Raw genomic sequence first — 26918 nt, 5'->3', positions numbered from 1 at the left:
TAAACAGTGTTGCAAATTCAGCTTATAAAGGATGTAAGTTGATTCCAGAGGAGGCTACATTTGGATATGGTTCGCGTGTATAGCTCACTACTTAGATCTCACTGTGGAGGGAATGCAGAAGAAACGTCCCTGGAGGCAGGCAGTGTGACACTGATGGAGGGGTACTCCTGGAGGGGAGCCTTTTGCCTGTGTGGTAGTGGGTTCAGCTCAGCAGCCCAAACCTTCCTCTGGAAGAGTTAGAACAGGTTTCAGCTTCGGCACCAACCTGGAACTCCAAATGGCAGACTGAGATCACACTGGGCTCCAGATCTGCGGGCAAGAGTCACAGAAACATCGGGCCTGACACACTGGGGCTGGATGAAGGTCCACCCTCACTCAGGTTCTGAAGCCACCTTGCCTTGAAAACGAGCCAGTAAGCCAGGGCTGTCAGCAGCACTGTCCTCCCCTAGCCCCTCCACCGGGGACAGGTAGGGAAAGGTGACTGGCCCTCAGCACCCCCAGAAGGAAAGAGGCAAAGAGATACCCTTTCCTCAAAGCCTTCAGCTAGTATAAAGATCTCACCGATCAGGTGATTCATGCCCACTGTAAAAACCCTTCTTTTCCTCCCCGTCCATATCCTTTCCTTTCATTCTCCAGCTCCCAAGCCACTGGGGAGGGAAGGGAGGAGCGCGGTTCTTGCGAGACCCAGTCAGAGCGGCGGCGGGCACTCCCCTCAGCCACCGCTGCGAGCCGGCAGCCCGCGGCAGGGTCTGGGTGCGCTCCCCCCCCTCCGCCTGGCTCATGGCGGACGGGGAGGGGGTGGGTGGGGAAAGCCGAGGGCCTGCCGGCGGGAGTCGCTCGCCTTGGCGGGCGAAGGGGGCGGCTCGGCTCCGGCAGCCCCGCCTGTGCGGCGCCGGAGGGGTTAAGCGTCCTCGCTCCCGGTGGGCTCGCTGCCGGCGGGGAGGGGGTTAAGCGCCTGGCGGCGGCGGCGGCTGCCGCCACTCGGCTCCGTTCCGCTCTCCGCGCCGGAGCCGTTACAGCGGGAAGATGGCGACGGAGGGAGCGAGCGGCGAGCCGGGCTCTGACGGACGGGAGGACTCGGTGGCCACGGCAGCGGTAACCGGCTTGGCGGGAGAGGGGGGTTCGACCCAGCCGGGACGAAGAGGGCTCCCTGTGGGGATGGGACGAAGCGGCGCTTGGAGACCTGCCTCCCCCGCTCTGTCCCTCCGCCCTTCTTCTCTCCTGGGGCGGGACGGGGCTCGATCCGCCGCAGCCGAGCCCCGTCCCGCCCCAGGGGAGAAGAGAGAGGAGCGCAGGGTCTCCCTCTCTGCCGGCCTTCCTGTTCCCTTCAAGGGAGGCGGCGGGTTCTCTCCCCCATTGTTCTTTCCCGCTGCCCCGGCGCGGGGCCCGCGCCCGTGAGGGGGCATGGAGGGAGGGGGGGTCCGCTCCGCGGTCTCGCCTCTCTGACGCCCACCGCCTTCTTCCCGCTGCTTGCCACGGCGAGGGCGGCTGAGCCCCGTCTCTGCGGGCGAGCTGAGGTGGTGATAGCGGCTGGGGCGGTGAGACCTGTCAGACCGGAGCGGGGAGGGTAAATGCTGATCTTTAACCCGTTGCGGAGCCACAAGGAGCTGGCTTTCTTCTTCCTTCCATCCTTTCCTCCCGCGTGGCGCTTTCGGCTCTGGTTAAAACGGTGCCAGTCGTTAAAACGGCTGCTGCTCACCGGTTAAAACGGCGTCGGGTGGAGGCTGAGCTCCTCTCGGTGAGCGGTGGGCTCCTCTCGCCTGCTCACCGGCCCGAGCCCCTGTCAGGGGACAGGGGTAATCCTCTCTGGCAGATCGCGCTTATGGCGGGCCCCGGCCCTTCACCCGCGCGGTGCCACACACCTCTCAGCCCGGCAGCTCTCCCTCGCTCGCTGCATCCCAGATCTGTCGTGGTCAGAGCTGCCTGAGGACCGACCGGGGCTGATGATCAGCCCGTGTTAGTGGCCTGCGTGACAGCGGTCATGTTAGCGGGGTGACCAGCTCCAAACCCAGGGTGTAGGTGTTCAGCCTCGTAGCAACATGCAAAGTTTAGGGCAGTAAAGCCACTGTGGTGCACGTTTGGCTCGGGATAGCTTCTGAAGATGATGACCTCCGAAGGGAGGGGACACTAGTTTCTGTGAAACTGAGGTTCTTGCTGGCATTCTTTTATGTTATTTTCTTTCAAACAGGCACTAACTCTTATCTGAAACACCATTCCAACTATGCACTTATTCTTCCTTGAGTGTTTTAACTTCTGCAGTGTTATGGAAATTGAGTTTTACTTAAAAAAAAAGAGTAAACCTTAGACAGTGAATATAACTGCACTGTCTTTTAAAACTCTGACATAACCATGACATAAATTAAGAATTCATAAAAGATGAATTAAATGTGGGAAGTCCTAGTTTTGAGTAAAAAAATATTGAGACTAAATTATTTACTGTACTCATTATCACTGCCTTAAGTTTCAATTTTAAAATCTCAAATGAGTAACTTGTAATCAAGTAGTGCTCTAATATTGTCCTGTTAGGCAGTGCAGTGTAAGCCACTCATGCAACTTGATGTTGGCATTGTGGAAGGTAGGAGTGAAAGCTCTCCACTGCATGCTGCTATAAAAATATTTTTGTTTCATCAAAGAGATGCTGGGAAGTAACTCGTGTGTTGCTCTCTAACAAAAGTAATAGCTATACTTAAGCAATAGCAAAATATTTTAAAATATTACTTTATTTTTAATTTTCCTTCAGTCATTAAATATTTAGTATTCCTTTTCATCTTTTTATCCTTGCCAATATAGACATCTTGTTGATTTCATTTTATCTCTTGTACAGGAAAGTAAAAATAATTCCACAGTGCAATGAAAAGATTGCAATAACTATTTATACAATACTCCAGTATGCCTTGGAAGGGTTAGTATGAATAGCCAGTTATTTTCTGTCTTTAAACTCAAGACGCAGAATTATGAATTGGATCACCTTGCTTACTTTTAGGATGATGGTAAGCATCCAGGTGACTCTCTTGTGAGTCACACTAAACTTCAACTTATAATGACATATTTTTTTGGTATAGTAGATATTTTTTCTTTTTTCCCCCAGTTCTCAGAATCCTGATTACACAAATGGTGCAGCAAAAAAACCTCTAAGAACAGTATTTGCAATAATAATATGTTAATGTGTAAATGTTACGATATAAGCAGGAGGTGTATAACACAAGACAGTGCAGTGGGTTTCTTGATACAAAGTGCTGTTATTGCATCTTGGTATGCTATGTGTAACATCACTGGAGAAAAAGACTTCTTTAGCTGCATTTTGAAGCACTGTAGGAAAGGATTAAAAGTGCTTCCCCTCCCTCTCCTTTTTTTACATTCACCAGGGAATTTGACTGAAAAAGCCTAGACTGTTCTATAGTGTGTTACATTTAAGAGCAAAGCCGATAATCTTGTCATTCTGTTTCCTTGGATGGAGCACAGAATTTGATAAGCCCACTGCTTCTTTCTCCCAAAATACTGGTGTTTTTATGGTGGTAAGATGACAAGGAAAAATGGCAGGGAGTGGTTCTGGTCCTTTTTCATACCTGCATGGCTTGATTACACTGAAGACAGTGAAATTGCACTGGTGCAATTTGGGCTAGAATCGAGAAAAAACATACGTGTACATTTTCAAACGTTGTTGAGTGACTTCTCTCTGCATAATATCTACCAATAATGATTACATAATAGTAAGAAATAATCTAATTTGACAGTCTTTTTGTTGAAACATTGAACAGCAGTCTGCTGCATATAGAGGGCTAGCTTGTCACACGTTATAGCTTCAGTCTAGCTTTAAGGAAGCATGTGAGGGGTCTGTTAAATCAAACATGAAGTTTGTTAAAATTATTCAGTAAAATTTTTGGGTTTAATTTTGCTCGACGTGATCAAAAGCAGGAATGTTATTTTTTTCCTGAAAGACAGTACCTTCCTCTGTCTGTACATATAGAGGATATTGATAGAGTGGAATCTTGACTCCAGACTTCAGAGTCAGTAGAGATGTTGCTGTCTTCATTGGTCAAAATGTTGTTGAGAATGATGTGTGCATATACAAAGAGTTCAGTCTGGGTTTTCTGTGGGTCACATAACAGTACAAAAAAGTCGCATGACTATCAGTATTAAAAAGAATTAATAAGTGGAGATTCCATGACACTTTGTGGTGACATTGCGTAGGATTTTATGCTTAGCTTGGTACATTAACAATCGATCTGCAAGAATGCTTGTAGTAGAACTGCCATTCTGGTCAATATAGTGATATAGTAAAAGAATGGTTTAATTGGATCAATCATACAGGCTGATTTACATGAGTTGGAAAGTTTCTTACCTGACAGTTATTGCAGAGATCTTAACTCTTCAAAAGAAAAGATATCTTTTATTAGGGATTACATCCTGGAAAATGCAAAAGGACTTTAAGTCCCACTGTCCTCATCTGAATACTAGTTTTCAGTGCAGAGTTATTGTTCAGATAAGTTATTTTCACCTAGTCATATGTGTGATGCTGTTGTGGTATTCCAGTGTGTAGGTGAGATACACAGATAGCACAGTTCTGTCTGGTTTAGTCCTCCTGCTCCTCTGCAATGAGGGATTGCTCTTGATCCATCTTGCAGTCATATACTTCAAACCTCCTTTCTGCCTCTCCTCTTGGTCCACACTATAGCATTGCCTTTTCTCTGCCTTATACTTTAGGAGCCGCAGCACAGTCTCCCCTTGTTGTGAAGCTCCTGGGGAAGAAGACAAATCCACTGAGTGTAGTCCCCTCTGTAAATGTTCCTTTCTATTCCAAATGTGGACTTGTCACAGTCTGTCATTAAAGGTGAAGTGCAGAGGGGCAGTGCTGTGAGCTGGATGGCATGAAAGTGGCATGGAGGTGCAAATCTGTAGGATGCAGTACATCCTGTTGTTTTCCCAGCTGCTTTGACTTCATTTGTGTAAGCATGCTTTGGCCTCAGAGGTGGTACATGTGGGAATAGAGATGGAAATTGGGGCAGGAAGGAAAGAGCTCTGGAAGACAACAGTTTGAGGTCTGTCTTTGAATCTACTCCTACCCAAGAGAGGGACCAGTTGATTTATAATACCTGTGTAATCCTTAAATATGTAAATGGAAAGGTGTCAAGGAGATTTAGGGAATAGATACTGCCTCTGTGGGATCTGAATTAAAGCTTTCTTGGGCATTGATTTTTTTTATTCTATTGTAACTCAGGGTAAGGTGTTAAATTCTGGAAGACTTAAAGCTAGGTTCTGGAAATCTTCTAAAGAAAGCTCCAACAATATGTACTTCTATCTGGATCTAAGCATGTACTATTTGCCTTAGAAGTGACTTACCTGAACAGAACTCTGAATAGAAATTACCTGTTAAATTTAAGAGTCTAAACACAGTTATTGAAATATTGTGGGCCTAAATCCATAAAAAAAAAAAAAAAGACATAGTTACCCAACTTGCACTGAAATAAAATATGACTAAGTACCTTTGTGGCTGTTAATAGATTTCAACTTGTTTTAACAGCTATGACAGTATCTGGGTATGTGTAAAGGTCATTGTGTTACTGATTTAGGATTGTTTGGGGGCTGATTTTTTTTTTTAGTTCCAGAATAAATTTGCCAGTTTTTATATATATTTATATCAGTTCCATATATTTATTGTTAATGTTAAAGCTGTTAAAAGTTTTGCAATTTACTCAAGCCAAAAAAACTCCATAGGAACTAAACAAAACCTCCTCCAATCTTTTCAAAGAAAATCTTTGAAAAACTCAGCAAGAGAGCTATGTTTCAGGGAAGAGGAGGGTGGAATAAGCAGAGAACTTCATGTGATGAACAATCCAATAAAAGTAATAGAGCTAATGGATGGACATAATTAAATGTATGTAGAGTTCCCTTGTGAGCCCTCAGATATGACTGTATGAAATTTTATATAAGTCCTGGATGTTAACATCAGATGATATTCTCTTCAGCAAGAAACTCCATCTTATTTGAGGAGCAAATTCCACAGCAGTGCTTTTCCTTGAAAGATATTTCTTTGCCTTAATATTGGTTTCTGTTACCAAGAATATTCCTATGGGTCTCATCTTCTTAATTTCATCTCAAATGGGTTTGGAAATGGACACATATTTTTTGTATCAGATAATATCTGAAGAACCATGGGGTCACTGACTTTTAGCCTACTTTCAAACTAAAGAACAAGCCTTCTACAGGCAAAGCAATAAATTGTGGTTTTCCCTGGAGTACTCATGAATACTATATGGTTACTATAACCATTTCTTTTAATACTCTCTGCAGAGTTTTCTTTGTTAGAAAGGGTTAGGGTTCATTTGAAAGTCTACCCATGTCTATGTTGAGTTAGCTCTTGAAACTCCTTTTATAGTTAGTAGAGTGAAGTGTTTAGAAGGAATAACATGTTTTAGAAACAAGTTTGTGGGCTTCTCTGGTTTTGAGTTAAGTGACTTAGGCAGTTGACTCTTGGAGGTGGCAGTTGACTCTTGGAGGTAAGGATGGAGTTCAAGACACTTATATTTAGGTGTCTACATGGATGCACAGTGTTTAATATCCTATTACAGTTAGTGGAAACCTGACTAATATCATCAGTGAGCCATGAGCAGGTGGTTGTGATGGCTTGTTAGCTGAATAGCTTTCTTCGCTGTTTTGACTAGCCTGATCAATTCTCCATTGAAAACAAAGGGACGTTAGGTACCTAGGTTGCATAGCTCACAGCTACATTTAGGTGTCTTGAGGACTTCCTTTAGTGGTCCGTATGTGATTCTCTGGGGTATCCCAGCTATCACTCTGTTGGGATAGTCCAGATGGCATACATGATTCTCCAGAGTCCTGGATCTTATTTACCTGTCCCAAAAAAGTTATCTCCCATCCCCTGGACACTTCAGATCATACTATGTAGGCAACTGAATAGAATTAGTCAAAACAGATCTTTATACTTGGTCAGATGAGTTGTACCTGGGGACATACTTGATGGTGTAAATGTATCAATCAGGACTGTGTTTCCTTGGTGCAGCTGTTTCATGGGTCTGACAGATGTGAGACCTTCATAATATTAACAGTTTACTTTGTATAGCCTAATAAGTAATAGCAAACCTTTTTTAATTTTAGAATGTCGTCTTGAAAGTCTACTTTGTGAATCCTCAAGAGGACTCTTGTGTATATTTAATGGAACTTGATATAAAATATGTGATAAAAGTAGATACACACCTTTCCCTTCCCTTCTGAAAGGATTCTTTAAAAAATTTTATATTTATTGACAGCTTTTCTCTATGTGTTTTCCTGTGCATCATTTTTGTACTTCTCCCACACTATCTTTCCATTTCAGCCCTCAATTATGGTCCACAGGTTTCTTTCTCAGGTCCCAGGTTATTACCCAGCTCCATCTTGAAAAAGGCTATGTAGCTGCATGCTGAGAAGGAGCTTGTTTTCTGTGGTCATTTGTGATTAATCCACAACTAACTTCGCTTTTGCCTGTTTTCTGCTTAGGGAAAGTACAAAGCTGTGTCTTTTATGCTTTACCTATTCAGACTTCTGCTGAAGGCAGCAGAGTTTTAACAGCTGCAGTGGTAGCACAATGAGGAACACTCTTAGATCCTGAAGTTGTCAGTACTATCAACTGAGCTAGGTCAGCAAAACCAAACCATTGTCACTGACAGTGCCTCACAAGAATTTTTTTTTTTTTTTTGGAGGGAGGGTGGTGAAATAAATTTAACCCTAAAGATTTTACTATCTCTGCTCTAAATAGCTGTGCATGTGGGAAAGAGTTATCATTTTGCCTGTGTTCTTTTTGTAACACATACATGGGTAGTTGAATGAATTTTGGCTAATTAGCTGTTTGCTCTATTGTCAGTGCACTTGCTGCCAGGTAACACACAACTCTAAAAAACTGACCTGAAAAATGACATGTGGAATTTTAGAGACATAGAGAACTAAAGTTGTTGTCTTTTTCAGATACTTTATTCTCATAAATCAAGTAAACCAGACATTTTAAAATCCAAAAGAAGTAGAAAAAGAATTTCTCTTGTGTTTTGATTGTGTATGCCAAATGTCACTCTGGGGCAACATATTCATATATCTCTGTTATAAAAGCAATATAATGGATGTCTTGGATACATAGTTGTTAAATTGTTGGTTAAATTGTTACAGCTTGGCACTCTACCAGAGGTATTGCAGCTAAACCCCAGATGACACATAAGCTGTGAACTACTAATGCAGTCTTTATTTTCTGGAGATCTAAGACTTACTTCTCCACTGGAAGATGTTAGGAAGATTACTTTTCTGGATCTAAACAATGTTTTTCTCCATGACTTAGCCATACAGTGCTCCATTTGAATAAGATCTCCAGGCAAGCCTTCCATGACTGCCATCTTGATCCTCAGAAGACAGCAGTGAGTGTTTAAGAGGAAGGGTAGTTTTATTTCATCATAAGCTTTATCTGCTCAGATCTTTAAAATACTTTTACAACTATGTTTGAGAATATATTAAATCTTTAAACGATGTATTTTGGTCCAGATAGGATAAGCTACCTGTAGCTCTGTAAATGCTGATTTAGTGATGTATATGGGAAGAAGGTATTTTCTTCAGCAGCTACCAGGCACACTTTTACCCTGTGTGAAGAGATTCAAGGTTGTTCATCCATAGGGAAAAAATCTGAGATGTTCTCCAAGTAGTGGAAAAAAATGGTCATTCCAGTTTTGGAATTTGTCAGATAAAGTTCTGATAAGAAAGCCTTCAGTGGGCATAAAGACTATTCATAAGACTTGAAAAAGAATGGCCTTCCCTTTCATCCTAAAAAAGCCCTTAAATTCATTATTTCACTCGTTATGTTTGTATGTCTTTTCTGGTTGATTTAGGACATCGGTTTTGGGACATTTTTATTTTTCTTTGTATGTGAATAGAGTGTAGCATGGAGACTGTGGGTAATAATAGATTATATTTTCTCTGCTTAATAAATCAGATGGAATCAAACAAAAGTAGCTAACAACAGACTGACAGTGAAGATGGTGGTTCTTAGTGTGTAGCTGTGCTGTGGAATGCTTTGGATGCTAAAATTGCACAGATATTAAAAAAGCAACAGCAAATTCGCAAGAACATCAGCCAAAGGCTACTACATGCAAAATCACAGTTTCTGGGTCAGAAGGTGCATAAGTCGAAAATTGCTGGAAGCTGGGAAAGTATTTCTGGGAAGTATCATTATGTGCTTGTCTTGCTCTGGTAATGGTTTCAAGGCATCCATTATTGGCTGCTTTTGGAAATAGGATGCTTGGCTAAGTGGGTTTTTGGATGCTACAGTTGTTCATGTATGAAGTGGTTTTGCTAGTTCTTATTTCAAATTTTTTAAAGGAAAAATCTAAAAACTAAGTTGTGTATCTTGTTGGTAAGTCTTTCAATTAACATATTTTTACATTTATTTGTATCTAACCATAAATTACCAGAGAGCACATTTAATTGCTTGTTATTACTGTCTTTTCATATGTTCTAGTTCAGGGTTTGTACTTGAGCAAAATTTACTTTAATTGCTTGATCAGATGCTTAGTTTAAAAAGCTCATTTCTGCATGACATATGTTGAAGAATGTCTCTGATTTGTTAAGAATGTAAGACTGTTTTCATTTATGTCTTGTGAAAGACTACAGAAATGAGAAGTTTCACCTGTGATGTACAATCAGTCTTTGACAAAGAGCTGGCCTGTGTTATACCGCCTGACAAGCTGAATTTACTAACTTGGAGAAAAGAGCAGGATCATGTTTCTTGCACTGTACTTTGTGGATGCCTCTCTTAACTTTGTCCCTGTCTATGAGAAACCTTGTGTGCTTTTTTTTGTCAGAGGAGGAAAATATATTTTAGAAAGGGAAGTTAAACCACTGATTGGAGACTTAAAAGACTAAATATTGTTGTATATACTATTTACTTTCCACTATTTGCTAGGAAAAAAAATGTCTGCCTTACTTTTCCATCTGAAAAATTGAGACAATTTTTCTCTATTTTAAAGGAAATTATATTAATAAATCAATTGCTGTCCTTGAGCTATTAGGTATTATGAAGTGTTTCATATCAGGAAGAGGGTGGATAAGTGGGTCCTGCTATCTGACTGAATTAAATGTGGTACTGAGAATGAAATCTGCTGTAGCCTATAGGGTAAAATCTAGCCTGTCACTAGATTACTCAAGGAACTGTATACATTTAGTAACTTTCACTTTATACCTGTCCATAAATTGGCCAGCACTGGATTGTGGAGTCTCCTTCCTTGGAGGTCTTCAAGACCCGCCTAGACATGTTCCTATGCGACCTGATCTAGGTTGACCTCTTCTGCAGGGGACTAGATGATCTCTAAAGGTCTCTTTCAGCCCCATCATTCTATGATTCTAAGCACTGTATAGAATTGTGAGGAGCACTGTGAGAGGCTAATGCAGTTTATATTGGGGAAAAAGGCTTCTGAGAAACAATTTTTTTCTTGGTCTGTTGGCAATGGAGGGTAAGAGGTGTTTTTTGGATTAGAGGAATCCAAAGGGAGCGAAAATAGATAACTATTGTTTAATCTAGGAATATTGTTTAGAGCAGATATGCCTATCCCTGAAACGGTTACACTTAATAGAAATCATTGCTCCTTTTGTTGATCCATGTTGCTCACATAAATGAAAAAGTTCAATCCAATGTACGTCAAATGCAAATAGCTAAAGTTCTGGCACACAGTTCTCACTAGCCATTTGCAGACTTCCATGTTTTTTAACTACAAAGTAAAATTGAAACATGAAGTAAATCTAATACAATTATAGCTTTTAGGTAGTTTTGATTTACCACTTTGTAACCTGAGGTAGAAACAATTATTTTGCCTCTTCATACCCTAAGAAAGCAGAAATGGTACTTGCTTTATGGTTTTTTTAATTGGATTTTCCTGCAATGAAGTTAAGCTTCTGGGTAGCTGACCTCTTAGATTTTACATCCTTCAGGGAAAATAGACATATTCAGATACACCATTCAGCTAATTTGGCAACTAATTACCTCATATTGAAGATAGCTGCATGAATCCCAGGGCTTTGCTAGCAGACACATCTATATCATCACAAAGACACCAGTATTTCCCTTGCAGTGAGCAGCATTTTGGAAATCAAGCCAGTCAGCTGAACCTAGCACATAGAGTAAATTAAATTTTCTCTCCCTTAAAATGGTCACCTTCAGATCTCACTAAGCATCTGCTTGTGTTGGGATTGTGGATACTGGTGAACAAGTGATTTATGTTAATCTTTTCTGCTACCTTTGGGTAATTACTTATATTAAAATTTGCAAATATTGTAAATGTTCCCCTATCTCACCTATCTCATGATCAAAATGAAGACTTCCAGACTTGCAGTGTTTCTTCATGTAGTAGTTACTCCGTTTTATGCTTTTAGTCGGTCAATTCTGTACCTTTAGATAAGGACTTTGCACAGTACTTGAGATGTTGGTTTAACAGGGTTTTATATAGTGGCAAAATGAAGGTATTAACCTTGTAAGTGAGGAATTATGTGCCAGCTCCTGTATGAGGCAGATGTTCTCGTCACTTCTTTAATATTTTTCCATATTATTGAAGTTCAATAATGCTGGTCACAGAGGTGCCCCACTGCTTATCTGTCTCCATCTTGAAATGTATTTTTTACCAGTAGTGTTTGTTTCCTATCCGTGAACTATCTTTTCATCCAATACAGTTGCATTTCTGTAATAATAATTTATATGGAACCTTGTCCCAAAATTCTCGAATATATATTATATATATATAGAAAGATAGATGTCTAGTGGTTCCCTTTACCCATGTATCTATTGACATTATTACACAACTGTAGCAGTTTGGGAGATGGATTTGGTTTTACAGAAGCTGCATCGATATTCTCAGTATCCAGTGTTTATACATGTGTTCAGTGATCTTATTTGTCGGTATAAACTCATCCCCCTGTCTTGCTAGGGGTGGAAGTCAGGCTTACACTGATCTTTCTAACTGTGGAGTGTGATGTTGCTATGAACTTTTGTTAGTTAGTGCCTCTGAAACCAGAATTGTACTCTCCAGCCAAACAAATGGGACTACAGATAAAGCATACAGATAAGCTTTTGTCTCTTTTTCACAAGTTGAGCTTCAAAAATTTACATTCAGTCCAGTATATGGAAATAATTTGGTTGTTATGTGCAAGTGAGACACAGCTTACACTGGATTGGGCGTGCTGTGGTTTAGGTCCTTTCAACCTCTCTCACCTTCATTCCTGATATAGTATTTTAGGTCTACAGAATTGTTTTGGTCTCCATGAGACTGCATATGGGAACTGTTAGTCACAAAGTTAAGGTTTTTTACCATTTCATCCTTATTATTTGCAAGACTTTGTGGGATTGATTTCTTGCAACATGGGATTTGAAACAGTGTTATACTTGAGGGCTTTTAATGTCTTCACTTAAAAAGTATCAGACTATTTACTATTAATTTTTTACTTTATATGCTGCAAATAAAGCCACCTAAAAATTGACAGCTATAGATGATTGAGGAAAGCATAATTAGGAAGCTGATATGTCTGTGTTTCAGATCTACAGTAATTATTGCAGTCACCTAGTTAGTGTGTTCATCAGTCTTTTGTTTTTTACAGAAAAGAGAGTTTGATGTGGAGAACTTGAGCAAGCCAGAATTGCGAATGCTTTTGAGTATAATGGAAGGAGAACTAGAAGCACGAGACCTTGTAATTGAAGCCCTGCGGGTAAGTTACTGGGTTGTTGTGGTTTACTTTTTCTTTTAAATTCTCTTTTGCCACTTCCTTTATACTATGCACAGAATATTATTAGTGGAAGAGTAAATTGTGATTTTCAAAGCTTTGGGTTGACTAAATCCCTGTAATCACAAAACATGTTCTGGTTTAATTGTTGCCATTCAGTATTCTATGTAATTTTCATATTTCTCTGAAAATTTGTTGGTATTTTCTAAGTGTGTAAACTGCAAAATTACTTCTTTATATTATAGTGTCTGCTATTTGTGAAAGGAAGGAATCACGTCAAAGGAAAATTCAGTCCATCCATCATTTGTTCTAATGGTCTATATATTTGTGGATCTAGTCTATTTAATGAATTTATTTTCTGTGAGATGGGAGGAGGGAAAAACTTGAATGTCATATTCACTTAGGGAGAAGTTTTTGTGGTCTTTTATTGTTTTGCTTTTTAAATAAAAGGTGAATTATATATACTCTTAACCAGCACTCACAACTACTTGATTAGGGATTTGCTGTGCTAAACATGTGAAGGTTGATTTTCTGCTTCAGAAGGCTGCAGTCTGAGAGGTAACTTAGCAATTTGTATGGAAATATATGAACAAAATTGCATTTTAATCAAAAGATGATAAATTTTTATCATCTTAAAATTTTTATCATCATATTAAAAGATTTAAATTTTTATGACTGTAATGACTTAAAAGTTGATCCGTAACAGAGTGAAATTTAAGAAAGCTACCAAACAGACTGCAGGTTTAGGGTGAAAAACAACCTTACATAATTTGGAAATATGTATAGCTTTATAGTTGAATAGAGGCAAATTATGACCTATTAGATCTCTCAAAACAAAACCTCAATATAATAAAATATACTAGTTCTTAGTAGTATGTGTAATGATTATCAAGTAATGTGGGAACATTTTGCACTTGTAATGTCACAATAACAACTGTAAATGCATTTTTATTTGATTTTAAATTGTTTTGTGATGCAAGTGGAGCTTTAAAAGTAGCTGTCATTGGTGTACCTACATTAATAACTAAAGTTTTTATACATATATACCTCTCCCATAAAATACCATTTTCATTTCATAATGACAATAAGACATTAGAAACAATATGTTTCTGGGGGATTACTACTGCACTTTGAAGTTATTCAGTGTTTGGCCTTCAGGTGTACACATATGTTGAATTGGATTGCCATTTCATGTATGTTTTACAATTTCACGTCTCATTTGCCTGAACTTAAACTTTTTATTTTCCTTGACTGCCAGTCAAGTTTTTGTAAAGGAGGAAACAATGTGCACACCACATCCAGAATCTTTTTTTTACTGTTCTAACTTTGGACAAATGCAAATAGAATACACAGACAATTTTCTCTAATACATATTCATGAACAAGCTATTACACTACATACCAAATAATGGATATATTGAAACTGAACAAAATAGAAAGAAAACAAAAAAGGAAAAAAAAAAAAGAATACAGTACACATTTAATGATACTAAACATTAAACATTCAGAATAGTGTAGTCCCAGCACAGAAAAATTCTACATCAGATTCTCATGCATCTACTGAAATGGTTAGTGTGTACATGGTGGTTTTTGATGACTAGTATAGATCAATATAAATATTATCTTGATTTCACATAAGTTATATAAATGTTGAAAATTGGTTCTGTTTTGGTTTGATTTTTTTTTTTTTTCCCTTCTCCTGCATCTCAACTTCCAGTTTCTGCATTTTTAAGTAAAATCATCTAAAAAATCCATGTGGAACTCAAAATCTTCCAGGCAGATTGCCTGGTTAGCTGTACTGGAAAACTTGGAAGTTACACCTGCTGAAGAACTGTAGCCTGATATCTTGCAATACTATACTTTTGGATCTTCCAGCTTCTTACTTGAGAAGCCAAAAGTCAGCAGTATTGGCAGCTGGAGTCTCCAAGCAGCACACAAAATAAGATACTAGATAGCCAAATATAGATTTTTTTATAAAAGTGAATAGCAAGAGAATTCCATTGGAATTGTGTCACATCTGGTACTTTGATCCATTTCAATAAATTGACATATGTACTTTGTGTATCCTTAAAACAAGAAGGCGATGGTTTACAAATAAGGGAAAAGACTTCTTAGCTCTATTTCAAACTTAGAAAAGTTCATGAGTGTGTGTTTGGAGAGTTAATTGGGATTTTTTAAAATCCTAAGAGTACTGCTGGGCTGTTTAAGTATTTTGATTTTTCTGGTAGGTAAGAGCCTGATGATTTCCATCCTTACACTAGATACTGTGGATGTTGTCTGTTCCTCTTAAATGATCTTCCTGTCAGTCTTCAGTCACTGTGGAATATATATTTATGCAGCAGGTTTTTAGGGTTTTGGATTTTTTTGTAAGACTATAGAAACAGATCTTTTAATCTTTTCATAGAGAGTAAGTGTTCATTCTTGTGGTTGTCATCTCAGATATTTCTCTATGATCACTTAAGTTTAACTGTATCATAACTAACTGCATATGCCCTTATCCGTACTCATTTTGCTGGGCTTCACTGAGCATTTGTAAAATCTGTGCAATAAATAGTACTTATGTATTTATTGGAAATACCTTTCCTGGAAGGTTCCAGTGCCCAGTGCTCCATCACCCTCAGAGTGAAGAAATTCTTCCTTGTGTTTCTTTGGAACCTCTTATGTTCCAGCTTGTACCCATTGCCCCTGGTCAATTGGACATCATTGAGAACAGCCTGGCTCTATCCTCCTGACACCCACATATTTGTAAACATTAATGAGATCACCCCTTAGTCTCCTCCAAGCTAAGGAGCCCCAGCTTCCTCAGCCTTTCATCATAAGGGAGATGCTCCACTCCATCATCATTGTGGCCCTGCACTGAGCTCTCTCCAGCAGCTCCATGTCCTTCTTGAGCTGAGAGGCCCAGAACCAAAGAAGAAAGACTTCAGAGCTGGTTATTCTGGTTTGAAAGGATTGAAGTAGGGAATTTCAGTCTGTAAACTGAGAATTGTTCCAGTGCAGTGTCCGTTCTGTCTATTCTGTGTAAATATTTTTTTTAAGTATGAAAGACTAGTAGTTTGGGATTATGGAAAGAAATTTTGTTAAATTAACAAATTATTCTGAGGTGCAGGTGTCAGGGGAAAGGGAAGAATAACTTTAGTTTGTAAAGTTAATAGTGGTGACATAATAGATTTTTATTAAAGTACTTGAATGATAAATTAAGGAGAACCATACCCAAGGTATCACATGGAACAATGAACTCTTTTTATTGTGTTTTCATGCACAATGCATTGTAGAGTTTCCATTGTATTTTATCTAAAGTTTTGATACCTTGAATTGTGCTTTTGAAACAAAACCAGAACTTCAAATCCAAACTGCACTTGTAATATGCCATGACATCTATGTACTACTGTGTTTTCACAATAGATTGTTGTTCTTTTATAATATGCACAACTGCAGATACATAAGAATACAGAGCATTGCTGTTTCTTAAAACGACTGTTGCGTCCTGCTTCAGTGATTGAAATTTAGTCTAACTGGGTCAATGTCTCCTACTATTGCTGTAAAATTAGTCTGATGCCTTGATATAAACAGAGAGAGTTGAGGGGTTTTTTACCCTGAGCATGTATAAATTTGTTGTTGTGTACTCTAATTTGTATAATACAAAACTCAGAGTATTTTGCTGAATTAATCTCTATCTGAACACTATTTCTTTTTTGGTTGTCTGGAATTTGGAAGTTGGAGAAATTCAGATTTTAAAAAGTTACAGTGCTTATCAATCACAGCAATTTAAGTTGCTGGACAAGTTCAGCCCAATGAGGACCAACAGTTTTGGAAAAGTATACCTGTGTCACGCTTAGGGTCAAATTTCCATATTTATTCTCTAAGTGAACAGTTAATTTGCTGTGGAGAACAGCATCAGGATTGACCTCAAAGGAGGTGGGCTTTCTATAAATCTTACTCATTAGCACTCCAATTTTGTATAGCTTCTACATCCAATGATTTAAGATGGTTCTTTTTGAATCTATAATTTCTTTGTTTTAGTAGCTCCACGATTAAATTCAGATTAACATTTAAATCATTAAAGTTATTTCATTAGAAATGCTCTTTAATTGCTATTGTGAATGCATATAGTTAGAAAAGGAGGGAGACTTAACTAGAGCTGCTGCCTCCATCTGTCTCAATTATCCAGATAAACTGTCTGCCTGTAATAAGGGGATAATATATTCTTAATGTGAAGGTAATGTGGCCACATAATCAAAGCACAGGTCTGTCCTCCCACAACTGTGATCTCAAATTCAGCATTCATTTGTTGTTCCTTTTATCTTCTCCAGTCATAAAGTAGTTGCTGCATCTGCTTGCTTTTTTAGAGAATTTTTTAAAGTGCTTTGACCCTCGTGATGAATTGAAGTGCTACTGTTAGCTGTCAAGCATGGAATCACAAATACTAAATGTTGCTTTTAGTGGTGATTCTCTCATGAAGTTGAGTCATTAGTAGGTTGTTTTTCATCTAAAATTTTAAAGCCTAATTTAGTTTGATTTTTGTTTCTTTTAATGATTTTATTTGCCTATGTAAATCTCATTAAGTGGTGAATGGTAAAAAAAAATACATTTACTTGCTTCTCTGGTATGCACTAATTAATCTGAACAAAAAAAGGCAAATTCTTATCCTACTAGGTTCTTTAATATAACACACTGCACAGATTTAGAACAACTTTTTTGGATTGTTGGGAAAAATCACCAATGAAATAAAAAACAATAGCTAAAATAATTGCCAATACCAACAATGAATATACTTTAATTAAAATTGGCTACAATATCAATGACATTGCTGTGGAGCACTGTCTTTTCTCTGAGCTTAAGTGAGCTCCAATCAGATACTGTGTATGTGGGGGTGGTTCAGGAGGACATTATGAGAATGGAAAGGTGAATTTGGTTGTATGTGCTTTCTTCAGTGTCAGAAAACTCTACTATATTTAATTTTTACCATAATTTTCCAAGGCAGGAAAGCTTGTCTTCTATGTATGTGTGGATCAGGGGAAGGCTGTGGATGTGGTCTACCTGGACTTTAGTAAAGCCTTTGACACCCTTTCCCACAGTATCCTCCTGGAGAAACTGGCTGCCCATGGCTTTAGATGGACCTACTCAGAGATGGGTGGAAAACTGTCTGGATAGCTGGACCTAGAGAGTCATAGTGAATGGAGTTAAATCCAGTTAGCAGCCGGTCACCAGTGTTGTTCCCCAGGGCTCAGTGCTGAGGCCTATTCTGTTTAACATCTTGGACACCAACTTGGGCAGGAGTGTAGATCTGCTGGAGGGTAGGAAGGCCCTTCAGAGGGACCTGGATAGGCTGGAGTGATGGGACAAGGCCAATTGTATGAGGTTCAACAAGCCCAAGTGCCAGTTTCTACTCTTGAGCCACAACAATCCCAGGCAATGCTACAGGCCTGGGGCAGAGTGGCTGAAAAGCTGCCCTGCAGAAAAGGACCTAGGGGTGTTAATTGACAGCCAGCTGAATATGAGCCACCAGTGTGCCCAAGTGGCCAAGAAAGTGAGTGGCATCCTGACTTATGTTAGAAACAGCATGAGCAGCAGAATCACAGAAGTGATTTTTCTCCCTGTTCTTGGCACTGGTGAGGCCACACCTCGAATACTATGTTCAGTTTTGAGCATTTCACTGCAAGAAAGGCATTGAGGTGCTGGAGCATGTCCAGAGCCAGGCAACAAAGCTGGTGAAGGGTCTGGAGCACAAGTCTGATGAGGAGTGGCTGAGGAAACTAAGGTTGTTTAGTCTTGGGCAGGGAAAGCTCAGAGAAGACCTTATCACTTTCTACAACTACCTGAAAAGAAGTTGTAGTGATGTGGGAGTGAGTCTCTTCTCCCGTGTTACAAGTGATAGGACAAGAAGAAATGGTCTCAAGTTGCATCAAGAGAAAGTTTAGATTGGATATTAGGAAGAACTTTCTTACTGAAAGAGTCTTTAGACACAGGAATAGGCTGCCCAGGGGAGGTGGTGGAGTCACTGTGCCTGGAGATATTGAAATGGTGAGTAATTAATTTGAGTAATTAATTATATGTTTTTTGAGGAAAACCACAAAAATAAAATAGATGTTAAGTGAAATATTTGGGAGGAGAGCTGTAGATATTTGCAGGCTATGATTGCCCAATTTGACCTGTCTGCTTCACAGTGAGTTCTGCCTATGAAAAAGACTTCCTTCACTTGTCCAAGGCAGACTTTTGCCTATGGCAGGTTATTTTAGTTAAGAAAATTTGATTTAGCAGTTGGAGATTTAATGTTTTTTAATGTTACTGCCTTCTGTATCTTGTGATAGAATGATACTTGATTTTGTCTGTACTCTACAAGTTAAAATAGAAATTCATTTTTTATAAAATAGAATTATTAACAACACCATAGCTGTGTATGGATAAAGTTTTTATCTCAAACTACTGCACAAATTCTTCGATAATTATACTATAAGAGTACTTCTAATGAACTTTGGGGTTAAAGAGGAAGAAACCTTAGAGCTATAAGGAAAAGGGAATGAATCTGTATCATTTAGTTGTTCTCAAATTGACTGATAGGTTAAAAAAAATTACATGTATATTAAATATAATGTGTCAAAGGAAGCCACACCACCTGTGTATCAAGCAGACCCTTATCAGCAGTAATTGTGCTAGGTTGTTGTGGATGTAAAATGCAAACCTGAACTTCTCCTATACATGTGAATCCTGTGGCCTGCTTGTGCCAAAGAATGGAGCTAAGAGCACGCAAAAAGTGGCTTTAGTGGTTTCTGGCAGCCAATAAGGCAGCCTGGTTTGTAGCAGGTGTCTCTGAAAAATGGTGATTAGGTAGGAGGAGGAGCAGAAGATGTTAAACTGTATGTAACAGAAGGTTATTGTTATAGACAGTATGATGACAGTTGTTGGCCTTGGTGGTGGAAGTGAACCATGAAATAGAAGTCAGATAATGCCTTATTTGCAGTCATTTTTCCATGCTGCAATTTCTTTGCAAAACTTATAGTTTTTTAGTAATTTTTACTAAATTTCTGGGACATAATGATCTGCAGTTTGTGTCCTTGCCCAGCTGATCGTTACTTTTGATTTATTAACTTGAATTATGATTGCATATGCGTCTTTTTCTCTTCTTAAATATAGGTTATCTTTACCTGCCCAATGATTCTGGTTATGATAAAAGCTTTTACTTTCCAATATTAGTGTATTGTAATTTTCTGAACATATCTGTAAAAAATTGTTATTTTACTATTTGAAACTATTTAAAATTGATTGCTAGGAAACTATGGAATAAGAATAAACCTCAGACAGGTTAGTAGAGGAAATGGTTCTTCAGTGCTTAGGTTGGGATTATTTCCTTGTCCTTGGTTTATTTAAAGTTTTTAAGTAATGCAGGATGTCTTTTTTTCAACCATATTATAGTATTAGACACAACCTTAAAGACTGTTCAAATTTTTATTTTATTTTTTTTTCTATCTCAATAACGGATTATGTCTTGTGGGGGCTTTTTTAGTTTCTATTATTGTCAGCTACATTTATTTTTATAAAATTGCTTGGCATGTTTTGACACACTGCTTCATTGACAAACAATTCAAGAAACTAACACTATTTTAGTAAATATCTGTATAGATATCTGTGTCAATTTTTGTGAATTGCATGACTGATTGCAGTGTAAGAAAACAGCTTTTGTTGTATGACAACAGAAAGGTATCTTGTGAACTGTACTTGGATTTTCCTTCAAATAACATCTTTATTTCTTGCACTTCATTATGAATGGAACCAAGTCTTGCCTCTTCCAGTAGATGTTGGGGATGTAGCAGCAGTGGTCCCTGGACTGATTAATGTAATCGATATGAGGAATCCTGGTATTTTGACACATATGAAAGCCTCTTCTAGATGTTACTCAGAAAATAAGCTTTCAGTAGTGTTACCTTACTTGTTATGGTAGTTCTTTGCTATTTGCCAAAGAAAGACATCAAGCACTGAACAAAGTAAAACTTTTGGTAAACCATATTAAAATAGTCCTGTATATATGTTGTTTTACTAAGCTTAAGTTTCACTATTCAGGTAAATATCCATATTTCAGGCTCTCCTAAAACTGGAGACTACAGATACAAAACTATGAAACTGTTTTTCTAGTATGAAAACTATATGGCCTTGAGTTGCAAACATCATTTTCACTCTGTCCTTTCTAGTAGTGGCTGTTAAACTGATAATTGTCTCTTTTTTGATTTTCACATAAAATCTGAATATCTTTTATTGTTGTCAGGCATGTAACTAATAATTTAGCCGAAAGTATTCTGCTGGTTTCTAATTTGGGTCATTGCTTTGCCTTTATTACTTAATTACTCCTACCCTTGTTTGATCTTTCAGCATAATCCAACATAGTGTGCAGTTACACATACTATTAGTAAAAATAATAATTAAAAATTCCAACATCATGTTGATGTAACTGTTTCTTGGTTTCTGTGACCTTTATTAATAATACAGCTGTAACTTCACCATTAGAGTGATATAGTTTGCCCTCTTGCTGCCAGGGCACTGCTGGCTCACACAGAGCCTGCTGTTGACCAGTACCCCCAGATCCCTTCCTGCAGGGCTGCTCTCCAGCCACTCCTCTCCCAGCTTATACTTTTACTTAGCATTATTCCATCCTGGGTGCAGAATCTGACATTTCTACTTGTTAAATTTCATGCCATTGACAGTTGCTCTGGGCTCTAATCTAGCTAGATCTCTCTGCAAGGCCTTGTGTCCCTCAAGAGTCAGCAACACCTCCCAGTTTGCTATCATTAGCAAACTTGCTAATGATGCCTTCAACTCCTGTATGCAGATTATCAATAAATGCATTGAACAGAGCTGGCCCTGGAATTGAGCCCTGAGGAACACCACTGGTGACCAGTCACCAGCCACATCGTGGTTTAGGCCCATCTAGGAACAAAGGACCACGATCAGCCATAAGTAATGAGTGCTTTGGAAGGTCTAAGGACAGGGAGGGCTCAGTTGCCACCTATGGTCCCAGGTAAAACTGAGAAGCCTACTCAGCTTGGGGAAGAAAACAAACAATTTAATCCAGCACCAGCTGAAAACATAAAATTTGAAAACATAACATACAGAAAACAACACAGAGTAGTACAATGATGAAGAGCACTTTAAGACCACCTTCTCTCCACTTCTCCCCTCTTCCAGCAGCTCCAGGTGAGTGTGCCTGAATGGGCAGGAGGCTGTGTGAGGAGGCAGCCATGGCGCAGGCCATGCTGGAGAACCTGTGGGCCGCAGAGACCCACACGAGAGGTGGAGAGGAGCTGCAGCCTTTGGGATGAACGCATGTAGGAGCAGCCTGTGCAGGGCTCCCGGGTGTGTGAGGTACCCCATGGAGGAGCAGGGAGAACCAGCAAGAAGCCCGCCTGCCCTGAGGAGAGACAAATGGCAGGAGCCATTGGGAAACGACTGACTGAAACCCCCATTTCCTGCCCCCCTGAGCTGTTCATGGGGGAAGGAGATAAAGACACCAGGATCAGGGCTCTGAGCCCAGGAAGAGAGGAGGGGTGGGGAGAAGGTGATCTTAAAGGGCTGATTGTGCTCTTCCTCATTGTACCACTCTGTGTTGTTTGCTGTTTGTTATGTTTTGGGGTTTTATGGTTATGTTTTAGTTGGTGGTGGATTAAATTTTCTGTTTTCTTCCCCAAGCTGAGTAGCCTTGTCTGTTTTGTCCAGGACCATAATCAGCAATTAAGCCCTCCCTGTCCCTCAAGAATTCTTAAGTCTGTGGTACTTGAGTCTAATTTTGGTCTTTTGTCCCTGGATGGGCTTAAACCACAACAGGTCCACATGGTCACCTCCATCTTGTACCACTCCTCTACTTCCTCTTTCGCTGCAGATTTCCCTTTAATAGTGATGGCAGAGGCACCAGATTGGCCTGGCTGGGTTGAAGGTGAGTCCATCTCAGAGCTGGGGGATGCTTCGAGAACTACTTACAGGGATAGCACTGCAACCCCCTTGCCGTGACCAAACAAAACTCATCTACACACGTGTAGCCCCATTCACTACAACTGTTTGAGCTCTGCCTTTCATCTAGTTCTTCACCCACAACAGTACTTCCCACAACTGCACAACTTGAACAGAAGGATATCACAAGGGACAGTATGAAAAGCCTTACTAAAATCCAGAGAAATTACATCCACCACGTTTGCTTCATCTTCTAGACAGTTGATCTTATCAATGAAGGATATGAAATGGGTTAAACAGGACTTTCTCTTTGTGAAACCATGTTGCTTATGCCAGTTGATTGCATTGTAAACTCACCATTTGCATACCTTCTCATTAAAATAATTACATTTCAATAATCATGTAATGACATGCAGTAATAGGGGATGATATTTTAACTGACGTTTTGATAGCTTGAAAATATGAAAATCTAAATGCTGTAAATGAAAAAGAAGCACTATTTAACACTTAAAGTTTTTTCTGTTATGCATTTGATATGCTGTGCCTGTTACTGAGCTGAAGAAACTTTTTAACTGCTAAGCATGGAGGTTAAAGTTCTCTTTTTTGGTTAAAGGAGGAGTCAGATTTCCTTCAGTACTTTAGAAGAATAGCTGACAGATTTCTGTGCAACGAATTATGAATTGATTTGCATTAATTTGAACTATAAATTTGAACATGCAAAAAAGTCTAAATGACAAATTACTATTTAAAGTAACCAGAAAGCTCAAGTCTCTTCTATCCATTTAGACTCATTACCAGTATGAAAATCTGTATTATTTTTAGAAATAAATGTCTGGGTGATGATAATGAGAGCATCAAACAGTGATTCTTCCGTAAAAAATATTGACTTATGATTTTCAAATGTTTAAGCATCAGACAAACTTATTTTAAAACAGGTCTAATGTCAACTTTATGTAGAACATTGGGATGACTGATCAATTAAAAAGCTTATTGTTTCATGAGTTGAGCGTTTTCTCCTTCCTTATTTAGAAACAGCACAAGGCCTAAGTTTCACCTTTTACATCTGTAAGAACCAAGGAATATTTTATATTGACTATTGTTTTTTCTTGGTACTCGTGTATTAGTAACTGAACTTAGCTTTGTAATATGGTCTTTTCATTTTTAAATCTATTACCTCATAATAGTGGATTTTCAGTACAGGAGAAATTTGATAATGAAGAATTGGAAGCATAAGTCTATCTATCTTGTCTGTGCCACTTTTCTTTCATGGAGGTTTTTGTTAGGTAATGGGGAGAAAGAGAAGGAGGTTGTGCAGCATTGGAATAAGAGTAAACTGTTGCTATTGGGTGATATATCATGGAGTCAGACTCCTAAGGAAAAATCAGGTTTGATAATCACCTTTGTTGTGTAATTCTTCTTTAGTGCTTTCTGCTATGTTGTTAGTCAGGATTGTTGAAGTGTTAACTAAATGTTGGTCCTCCTATGCACAGAGAGATTTTAATTAATTTTTAGGCATGTTATACTTTTGTTAAGTCTGCTTTTTAGTGTAGAGAAGAAAAAGTTGTTCAGCTTTTTGCAAACTGCTTTAATAGTTGGATACTTGACATGAAATTGAAAAAATCAGTTTTGCTGCTGTTTTCATCAACTGATAGGTAATATCTGATCTTCTGTGTCTTAAAATTATGCTTGTACATAGCTTCTTAAGTGGAGGTTACTGAGGACAGCATTTTAAAACTCTATACACTCTTTACATTCAGAGCTTTCTTTTTATCTTAAGAAATGCTTTTTAAATCCTTGGATTTAAAGCTCTGTAATTCTGAGAGAAAGAGTCTCTTTACAAACTACAAATTTTTAGAAAAATTCTACAGGTTTTTGTGAATGAAAGAATAATGCACGTTTTTGTTATAATCTTATTTTAATGGTTCATGCATGGGATAACTTTTCATGAAAACTGATTATATCTCCAATTTCATGCAACCTACTTCACTGTAACATGTTTCATTGATAAATTTGCATGGCTTGTGACTGTTATCAGCACTGCTCCAAGATAGTTTTGAATGCTTTTTACATGTGTGTGTGTGTGCTTTACATTAAAAATTACTAAATGAGTATATTATTTTTATTAGTATCTCTACTGAAAGACTTGAAGTATTTAATGATCCTGTTCAGTCATCTGAAAAAAGCATTTTTTAATAATAAAAAATTCTATGGGTCTATCAGAGCATTATCAACTTGTATGCTGGTTTTCTAACTTGATGATGGCATTTTCCTATTTCTCAATTCTTTCTACTGTGTTCCCTGGTTTTGAGCTAGCAGACTGTTATGATAATCAGTGTTCTTCAGAGAATTTCCATTTTTTTCATCCCTCAAGTGTATACACAAACTTTTATCTTCCAAAACTTGACTCTTAACGTGTCTGGAAACAGTTAAATATTGGTCAAATATTTTTCGTATGGTATTGAGTTTGTTAAAATCTAACTCCTCAGTAGACATTTCATAAATATGCACTGTCACAGTACAGAAAAAAAGACTATAGTTAAGATTGTAAGGAGAAATTGAGCATCACGTGCGCTGACAGAAATCATGCTGCAGGATACCATTTCTTCAACAGTCATTGACATTTCCATTTCCATTTTTAGTTTGTTCTGTAAATCTGGAAGTAACATCTCATATGATAAAAACCTTATTTTGTGTCTGCATTTTAAAAAAGCAACAAAAAAAGCTAACAATCAAAGTCCTCAAACCCTAATGTGTAACAAAATTGCTATTAGTCTTTAAAGAGAATTCTTTAATTAATCTTAGTAACACAATGTATCCCCCACCCCAGTATTTTGCAGGTATGTCTGAAAGTACTGCTTTTATTCTGACTATATACTCATAGATAATTTTCATTCACTTAAATGAACAGCTCCAGCAAATAATTTCAAGATACCATATGCCACTGAGTACAATTTATAAATGTGTTCTCTTTCAGCCACCTTCCTCTTTTAATCTTCACTCTTATTTAAAGGTTCATCCTCCTTTTTTGGGTAACACATAAAATAAGGTTTTACTGCCTCCTGTGCTGGTTAGTTTCAGAAAAGATATTACCACTCCCTAAGACATATGTCAAGATAAAATATTAATATGAACCTATCAACATCTGTTGAAACAATTTAGTATATGTGGAAAAGGAAATTAATCAGAGGAACAAACGGAAGGAACTTTTGTTTAATGGTTCTGGGGCAGCTTTAATTCAGTTCCATTGTTCCACAGCAGTGTAGGACATGCAGTCCTATTCTTGATGTTTATCATCAGTTGCTGCATGGAAGACTTGGACTTGCTGAACTCTTAACTTGGCAGGTAAATGGAGAGGAAACTCTGAGATACATTGAGGGGCAGATGCAGTATTAACTTCATTTTAATACTGCTGCATGTATATTCTGTTAATGATTCTGTCAGCTCATTATGAACACTCATATCAGCAAATGTGTGCAACTAATAATGTAGATCATTACCAATAGAAAGCTATCAATGTAACCTATGTGATTAAGTTTTAATTATTGGGCTTAATTCTTACTTATTGGTAATATTTTGTTTTCCTTGCTTTTTTAAGCTTTTAGGTTTATGCCCACAGTAAGAGGGATACTATTTGAAGGCTTCCCTCCCTCCTTACATTCTTGTTTGAAAAAACTAATTGGACTCCCTTATCCTCAGTAGGTCACTGAATATAGATTTGTCTTTTGTTTTTTTTCTTCTGAAGTAGAACATAAGAAACAAGTGACTCCAGGTCAGCTCTTATACTTGATTTACAGCTTTTCCCATAGGCTATCATCCAGATATCTCCACTCCTATTGTTTCTCTCCATGCACACCTCACTGCCTGTCTTCATCTTCCCGTAGATAAATGGGATCAGTGACTGCAAAGGGTCAGCTTGAGAAATGTAAGTGTCAAGAAGGAAGCTGGCAGATAGATACATACAAGTGACTTGGATAGTGTGAAAAAAAGTTGGTCTAGGAGTGAATGAGTCACCTTGCTCTATATGTTAGGAGACAGGCTCCCTGAGAGTAATAAAAGAAGCAGTTAATCTTTCAGTCTCATCCTCCAGATTCTTGTTGGCTGCTGACCTAGGAGAGAAAACTTGAGAGTAAACCTTCCCCTGGTGTCACAGAGCTGCCTAATTCATAGGATTGTTCAGTACTGACTTTTTGAAATATCACAGATTGAATGCTCTGTTTCTAAGTCATGAAAAGTATTTTCATGATTTGA

At 38.5% G+C, this 26918-nt stretch overlaps 1 protein-coding gene across 2 annotated transcripts in view; it reads left to right on the top strand.

Annotated features, from left to right (window-relative positions):
• The first annotated feature begins 688 nt into the window (after positions 1-688).
• CTTNBP2 (cortactin binding protein 2) overlaps positions 689-26918 on the top strand; it is an 83757-nt gene continuing 57527 nt past the window's right edge. Inside the window, exons 1-2 of one of the 2 annotated variants that reach the window (XM_062017766.1) lie at positions 689-1095; positions 12613-12720. In XM_062017766.1, coding sequence (XP_061873750.1) covers positions 1027-1095; positions 12613-12720 — 177 coding nt within the window. In that variant the 5' untranslated portion in view covers positions 689-1026. The remainder of the gene's footprint in view (positions 1096-12612; positions 12721-26918) is intronic. The other variant, XM_062017758.1, reaches the window with a different exon arrangement.

The sequence above is a fragment of the Colius striatus genome, chromosome 1, assembly GCF_028858725.1.
Source record: "Colius striatus isolate bColStr4 chromosome 1, bColStr4.1.hap1, whole genome shotgun sequence".
Classification (NCBI taxonomy): Eukaryota; Metazoa; Chordata; class Aves; order Coliiformes; family Coliidae; genus Colius; species Colius striatus.
This window is presented reverse-complemented; position numbering and strand designations above follow the sequence as displayed.